Consider the following 8,273-nt stretch of genomic DNA (forward strand, 5'->3'; position numbering starts at 1 on the left):
GCTCTGTAGACCAGGCTGGTCTCGAACTCACAGAGATCCGCCTGCCTCTGCTTCCCAAGTGCTGGGATTAAAGGCGTGCGCCACCACCGCCCGGCTCAAATGTGTCTTTTTTAAACAAGGTTTTGTGCTGCAGCCTAGACTCAGACTGACCTCTAGCAGATAGCCTCCTGCCTTAGTTTCACTGCTGGTATTATAGGCATGTGTATGTATTTTTAAACAATAAATTTAATATAAGCAATCTACATATTAGCAAAGCATTATTATTTTTTATTTTAGTCTGTTTCTTTTTGAGACAGGATCTGGCTGTCTTGCCCAGTGTGGCCTCTATTCCTGGACTCAAGGGGAAGGACGTGTAGGACCTTCTACATCTGGTTAGTTATTTTATTTTCAAGATACAGTATTTTCTTCCCATATCCCTAAGGACCCCTTTATGTACAGAATGGGAATTCTACAATTCAAAGGGTTTACCGAGTCTCAGGCTAACCTTGAACATCTGATAAGCCTGCCTCCACCCACTGAGTGCTGGGATTACAGATCTACGCCACCATGATTGATTTTCTTATGCCGTGTTTTGTTCAATTTCAGGGCCTCCTACATTCTCAGCAAGCACCCTACCACTGGGCTGTCTCCATAGCCGTGGAGACATTTTGAATGGGGATTTCAATGTGTGCGCTGTGGTTTGAGACAAAGCGATTGTCCTGTGAAATACAGTGACACTTGGTTTACCGGCCCTGTACTATAGTGGCTCGTACAGGGCAGGGTACCAGTGTGGGGATGCTGACGGATGCTGGCAAGACAGCTCAGGGGGTGAGGGCATCTGCCTCCCAAGCCCAGTGACCTCAGAAACCATGAAAGGTGGGCAGAACCACTCCACAGAGCTGTGCTGAACACAGGCCTTGGTTCACACGTGCCATATGCACGGCATATGCCAAATTGTGGAAGAATTCTGAAAGTTTCTGAGCATGTGTATATGCGTGTGTGTGTGTGTGTGTGTGTGTGTGTGAGAGAGAGAGAGAGAGAGAGAGAGAGAGAGAGAGAGAGAGAGAGAGAGAGAGAGAGAGAGAGAGAGAGAGAGAGAATTAGAGACGAATATGGTCGGGACAGGAAGCAGCAGGCTCTGGTGACACAGGCCCTCTACAAAGCACAGACATCTGCAGACTCTTACTTTGAGTGGCACTTCAGCGTGGTCCTGTCAGGGCAGGGGTCTATCAGCGTCCAGCGAGTGTTCTACCCGCCCCAAACAATGTGACTTTCCTCCCTTTGGTGCACAGGCTTCCTGGTAAAGGGCTACACGTCTCTTTGGGGAAAGCTGGAGAGATGATTATAGTACATTTATTTATACATAGATGTGTCATACACATGGTATGTGTGTTTATATGTATATGTGTGTTTCTGTGTGTGTATAACATATGTATGTTGGGGGATATTGCAGTATCTTCCCCTAGCTCTCCACTTTAAGTTCAAGCCCAGCCTTTTCTGCTGTGATGTCCCCACTTTCAGCTCTAGGGCCATTTTAACCAGGGCCCCCACTTTGAGCTCTAGGGCCACTGTAACCAGGCCCCCCATCTCTGGCTTAGCCTGTGCTGTTGCTGTACAGACTGCTGCTAATCACAATCAAGCATCCCTGGCCTTTGCTGATCAGATGCTGCCCATGGCCCCGTTAAGATCTAGATCTCTCAGTCCCCACTGAGTCCAGGGAGGCCAGCAGCAGTTCTCGGAATGAAAGCGCTATCGGGACTTGAGAAGGGAGCCAGGATGACGGATGGGTGGACTCGGAGTCAGGACAATCCGGCTGGCTGCCTCGATGGCAGTTTTGTAGGCTCAGTGCTGCTGCCAGCCGAGGCTAGATCGTCTGCTCTGGATGTCCTGTACACTGCAGCCCGCCTGGCAGCAGCCCTTCCTTCCGCCCCTGCCTTCCTCTCCCAGCAGGACAAACAAGAAGTGTCCCCATACATTAGCAGATTAGATTTTCCCGAGGGAACGCACTAGCTGTCGCTTCCTGAAAGCCAGGAACCTTTGGAGGCTCTTCATAGCTGAACTGGGACGCTTGGTAATAAGAGGGCCAGACAGTAAGCACTCCGAGGCTTCATGTTCGCCACTTTTATGTGGGGTGGCTGGACACCACCATGGATGTGAGGACAGAGGGGTGGACAGAGGGGTGGCGGACCAAAGGGTCCTCTCGAGAGGGTTCGCAGAGTCCAAGTGCCCACTGAACCATGACAAAGAGCTTTGTTGGTGACACTGAAGAGATGAAGACTGACACCTGAGAGCTCAGGTGGTGGCCAGGAGAGGAGCTTCGCTTTCGTGCACGCCGTGACTGGCCAAAGCAGCTCTGGAAATGGAAGCTGTTGCTCTTGAAGAGGAGTTTGTGGGTGGTGACAACCTTGGCCGCGTGGCTTTGGTGGATGGTCTGATGACAGTGAGGGCAGGTTTGGAGGTGGGGAGCTTCAACTACAGCAGCTCTTCAGGTTTGGGACCCACGAAGAGGGGAGACTGAGGCAGAAACTGACCCTGTGGTATGGAGGCCACAGTGACCAGGGGCTCTCACAGCAGGAGAGGCAGCTGCAGCTGTGGCCAGAGTTTCTCACTGCAGGAAACAAAGCATGGCTGGAGAGGAGAGCGGGAAAGTGGCAGGGAACCCCCCCTCCCCCCGAGTGACTCTGAGCTGGTCTTGCTGCTGCAAAGGCAGGCAATCCTCAAGGCCTGCCCTGGGACCCGTGCAGTCTGATGATGGTGCTGAGTAGTCTTTTAATGTGCCCCTCTAAGCTGTACCGTGTGAAGATAGCGTACTCTGAAGCCGTCTTGCTCCTCTCCTCCAGCAGTGAGACCTTTAGGATCCTCACGGGGTTCTGCCAGGCTACATTGGGAATTTCGTTACAATTGCTTGGGTGAAATGTCTTGCCTCCAGAACTCTGGTGCAGTTAAGCTGACAGGTCCTACTGCCGTGTTAGCAAGTTCACCATTGAACAGGTCACGTGAGCATCATCTACTGAGCCAGGAGCACACACGTAATCCCTGTACCAGGAGGCCTGAAGCAGGAACATCTCAAGCTCTAGATAGCCTGGGGTACTTCCTAAGTACTAGCCTGGCCTATAGTGTAGGACCCCAAAGCAAAGTAATTAAAGGGTCTTGGTACTACCTATGCCGTGACTGCGCTCCATAGGGCCATAGGAAGTTTATAATGTCCATTGAAAAAGGGGCCAATACATAAGGCCCATAGGAAAACAGCCAACCAGAGCCACTGTAGGAATCTTCTGTCCTGCATATTCTAGCTAGCTCATGTTTGAACATTCTAAATTATTCTTGCCTATCCTATCATGAGGATTGTTATTTTGAGTCTGGCCTGACTAAATAGCAATTTTGGGGTCCACCTTCGACTACCTAGAGATGTTCTGTCTCAAGCAAACAAACCTCAGAAATGCACGCCAGGTGTGGTGGTGCCCAGCTGAAATCCCGGCCCTTGTGAGCCAGTGTCAGGAAGCCCACCTGCACTGAGGGCCATCCAGGCTACACAGTGAGCTCACCGCCACCCAAAGTGGTCTGTGCTACACAGTTTATGTCAGCGTGACACAAGCTAAAGTCATCTGACAGGAGGGATCATCAGTAGAAAAAAGCCTCTTTAAGATCAGGCTGCAGGCAAGCATTGCTTTCTTAGTGGTTGATGGGGGAGGGTCCAGCCCATGGTGGGCAGTGCCATCCCTGAGCTGTGGTCTTGGGTTCTATAGGAAAGCAGGCTGAGCAAGCCATGAGGAACAAGCCAGTAAGCAGCTCCCCTCCATGGCCTCTGCATCAGCTCTGCCCCCAGGTTCCAGCCCAGCTTGAGTCCTGTCCTGATTTTCTTCAGTGATGGACTGCCATGTGGAAGTGTAAGCCAGATCAACCCTTTAGTCCCCAGCTCGCCTTTGGTCATGGGGTTTCATCACAGCAATAGAAACCCTAAGACGTGGTCTTATCTTTTCTTGTAAGTGCATTGCTCAGTGGGCAAAGCTTCATACCCAGATGGAAGTAAAAATGTTTAGATCTTTGGCCTCTGCAGTGGCTCCTCCTAAGTAAAGTGCTGGTCAGATAGTTGGGGATGCAGCCACCGCCATTAGCGGAGCTGGGTGGAGTAGAGGCACCTGCCGCTAGAGCAGTGGTTCTCAGCGGTCACATAGCAGATATCATTTACATTATGATTCATGACAGTAGCAAGATTACAATTATGAAGTAGCAATGAAAATAATTTTATGGTTGGGGGTCACCACAGCATGAAGAACTGTGTTAGAAGGTTGAGAAACACTGCCATAGGCGGTTACACAGAAAATCCCTGTCTCAAAAAGCCAAAAAAGAAGGTAGGCTGTGTTAGCTCACACCTTTAATCCCAGCACTCAGGAGGCAGAGGCAGGTAGCTCTCTGTGAGATAGAGGCCAGCCTGGTCTACAAGAGCTAGTTCCAGGACAGGCTCCAAAGCTACAGAGAAACCTTGTATTGAAAAACAACAACAACAAAATCCCACCCCGTCCTTTAGGTCTTATCAGGTGAAAATAGTAAGGCATTAAGAAGGCTCGCCCCTATTAGCCTGTTTCCTTAAAGGGTTATTTTTGTGTGTACGAGCACCTGAAAGCATGGAAGTACACACTATGTATGCCTGATGCTCAAGAAGATTCCAGAACTCTCAGATCTCAGAACTGGAGTTCCAAGTGTTTCTGAGCCACCACATGGGTGCTGGGAACTGCACCTGAGTCCTCTGAGAAACAGCCAGTGCTCTTAGCTGCTTCATCTCTCCAGGGCCCAAGGCGAATCTTTTTATCTGTAGCCTTGTACTGTCTCAAGTCAATATTTATCTTCTACCAAGAATAAACAGAATAAGGAAAACAAAAGTGCACACATACACACAGATGCACGCACCTGTGCACACCTGTGGAGGACAGCTGGCCCTGAGAAACCTTACCTTGGGTCACGGCTCCCACAGCGCAGCCTTGGGCAATGACCAGCACGTGGATGAGACAAAGGGACAGCTTCTCATCTCTTCTGGACTTCAACTTGTGGAGACCACAGGACAGCACAGCCATAAAACCTGCCACCCCTGTGAATTTAAACCGTGAGTGACTAAACAGGAGGCAAGTGCACAGGGCAGCTACCCGGAAGACAGGCAGTCCCACTGCAGGCTGTGTGTCCCTCGCCTAACACGCTCGGTGCCAGAAGCTAGGCTTGCAGGTGGTGTAGATTTTGGAATATCTGCATTGTGATGGACCTAGGTCTCAAAAGCAAACCTGTGTAAGCCTCACACACCTTTTCCACCTGGCCTGGAGGTGTTTCCTAGATCTGCAGAGTACCCATGCTTTGATCGTGACTCCTCACGTGACAGCAGGTGCGAACCTTCTCCTCAAGGCATCACGGTGATTCAGATTTTGAAGTATATTGACATTTTGGATTTCAAATGCTCAACTTGTACCAAAGAGGACATTCAAAAGAGCTATAGCAGAGGACATGCCTAGCATGGCTTGAAGCCTAAGATTGTCCCTAGCATGGCTTGAAGTTGGTGTGGCTGTCCATGTCTGTAACCAGGATGCTGCTGTACAGGGAGGTTAAGGCTAGCCTGGGCTACATGAGACCCTGTGTGCTCATTAGGTTTTTGTCATCAAGATGCAAGATGGAGTCATCTGGGAAGAGGAGCCCCTCTTGAGAAGATGCCTCATCAGGGCGCCCGTAGGTCTAAGAAAGCAGGCTGAGAAAGTAAAGCAGATCAAGCCAGCGGGCAGCGTGACTTCGTCGGGATTGTCCCCGCCTCCAGTCCCTGCCTCAGCTTTCCTCCATAGCAGGCTGCAAGATGAGATGAACCAAATAAACCATTTCTGTCACTGTGTTGCCTTTGGTCATGGTGTTTTATTTTATGTGTATATATTTATGTACCACATGTGTTCAGTGCCCACGGAAGCCAGAAAATGACACTGGATGCCCTGGGACTGTAGTTATAGACAGTTGTGAGCTACCGTGTGGGTGCTGGGAATTGAACCTGGGTCCTTTGGAAAGGCAGCCAGTGCTCTTAACTGCTGAGCCATCTCTCCAGCCTCAAGACATGGTGTTTTATCACAGCAGTAGAAGTTTTACTGAACAATAAACATACTCAAAAAAATAGTTTTTAAGAATTTATTTAGAGAGAGAGGAAGAGAGATTGAAGGACTGAATTTGGGTGTATTTGGGAATCTGTTTTTATATTTCCTCTTGCTAGTGCATTGCACATCCCAGGCTAGCCAGTCTGTTCTCCACCTCGCATCTCACATTAGCTTGCTCTTCCTTCCTTCCTTTCTTTCTTTCATTCATTTCTGTCTTTAAGCTCAAGAGCAATTTTATTAGCGTTTAAAGGGAATCCAAGGGAGGCAGACTGTAAATCTCTCCTGGTTTCCAGGGGCACCAGACGCACGTATAAAAACATACATACCTATGGAAACACCCATACACATAAAAATTAAAAAATAAATCTAAAAAAATGTTTAAGTAAAAATGTTTTTAAAAACACAGTGCTGTTCTACTCTGGGGTTCTCTGGTCCCCTGCTGATTTATCTCTCCATCAGCAGCCACAGTGTCTGGGCCATCCGAGCCAGGAGGCAGAATGCTTCCTTCCGCTTTATCTTAAACAAACAAACCCCAGAACAGAACACGCTGTACACACGTGTAGTGCAGGCGCTTGGGAGGTTGAAGCAGGAGGATCAAGGAGTTAGAGATCAGCCTGAGTGACACAGGGAGACTCCCTCAAAAAACAAAAGCCCAAAGTCTTGGTGTTAGAATATTTCCCTTTCGTGAGACCTCTAGACTGGTCTCAAGCACTGAAAGATAAACACTGTTTTAGGTGCTGGAGAATTCACGATTTCCATATGTTACATCTCAGGCTCTAAGCTTGTCTTTTGTGTGTCTGTGTATGTGCGTATGTATTCGTGCACCTGTGTACACAACATATAGTGGCCAGCAGACAGCCTAAGGTGTCATTCCTCAAGTGCTGTTCACCCTGGCCTGAAACTCACCAAGTAGGTCAGCCTGGCTGGCCATGGAGTCTTGCAGATCTACTGGCTCCACCTTCCCAGTGCTGGGACTCAAGTGAGCAGTCTCCATGCCCCTGCCTTTTTATGTGGGTTCCAGAGGTCAAATTCAGGTCCATATCCTTACAAGGCAAGCGCTGTGGTCACAGAAACCTTGTTGGGATTGTAATGGGAATGACATTAAGCCTCTGGATCTGTTTGGGGAGACCTCACCTCATTGCTATATTACAATATATAACTAATTAATTCATGAACATAGTAGGTAGTCTGTTATTTTGCAATTGTCATCATACACATGTTAAATTCATACCTAAGTATTTTCTTTCTGATGTCTATAAATGGATTTCCCCTCTTAAACTATAGGGTCTGTGTATTTGTTCATGGTTTACAGAATGCAGCTAATTCTTATGGGGATAAGAAGTTCTGGTTAATTTTGTTGGCACAGGAGATCCTAGGGATAGGTGACATTCATAGCCTTCACGGTCTCTCTTTGGTAGTGTGAAGAAAGAACCAGGGTAAAGGATCACAGTGCTGTGTGTTTTATAGACTCGTTAATGAAGGCTGAGGGAAATGATTAAAGTACAAGATGTAGAAACAGCAAAAGGCAAGCCAATAAGACAGCGACGACAGGGCCAGTGAGATGGTTTGGTGGCTCGCGGACTGCTGTTGGGACCCGGCAGCCTGAGCTGAGCTCGACCTCTAGATGCCACTTAAGGGTGAAAGAAAGCTGAAGCTATTGTCTTATGACCTCCACACATGCACGTGCCCTTCCAATTTCTCTCTCTCTCTCTCTCTCTCTCTCTCTCTCTCTCTCTCTCTCTCTCACACACACACACACACACACACACACACACACACACTCACACACACTTATAATAAGACTTAAGGAGGGTGGAGAGACGGATGGCTCGGCAGTTAAAAACACTTGCTGCTCTCTCAGAGGACCAGGGTCTGGCTCCTGTAGCCCAAATCAGGCAGCTCAGAACTGCCTGAAACTTCAGCTCCAGGGTATCTGACACCTCTTCTGGTCTCCTGCACCTGCAGGTCACATGTGGTGCATGCACATGCACACACGCACACACACACACACACACACACATATTCACATACACCGGCACATAACACACATAGGATTTTTTTTAACTCCCTGGGTGGTGGTGGTGGCACATGCCTTTAATCCCAGACAAAAGATAGATGACCTTCCTTTCTTTCTTTCTTTCTTTCTTTCTTTCTTTCTTTCTTTCTTTCTTTCTTTCT

General features: G+C 48.5%; 2 protein-coding genes across 2 annotated transcripts in view; one reads left to right on the top strand and one right to left on the bottom strand.

Annotated features, from left to right (window-relative positions):
* The window catches only part of Slc11a2 (solute carrier family 11 member 2), a 44,740-nt gene extending 44,381 nt beyond the window's left edge, over positions 1–359 (top strand). The window contains exon 18 of the transcript XR_003377476.1: positions 297–359. The gene's annotated coding sequence lies outside the window, so the exon portion shown is untranslated. The remainder of the gene's footprint in view (positions 1–296) is intronic.
* Positions 1–8,273, bottom strand: part of Higd1c (HIG1 hypoxia inducible domain family member 1C) — a 14,468-nt gene that overhangs the window by 3,552 nt on the left and 2,643 nt on the right. Inside the window, 1 exon segment of the mRNA XM_013348642.2 lies at positions 4,931–5,065. Coding sequence (XP_013204096.1) covers positions 4,931–5,065 — 135 coding nt within the window.

Source organism: Microtus ochrogaster, chromosome 15 (assembly GCF_000317375.1).
Source record: "Microtus ochrogaster isolate Prairie Vole_2 chromosome 15, MicOch1.0, whole genome shotgun sequence".
NCBI classification, from domain to species: domain Eukaryota; kingdom Metazoa; phylum Chordata; class Mammalia; order Rodentia; family Cricetidae; genus Microtus; species Microtus ochrogaster.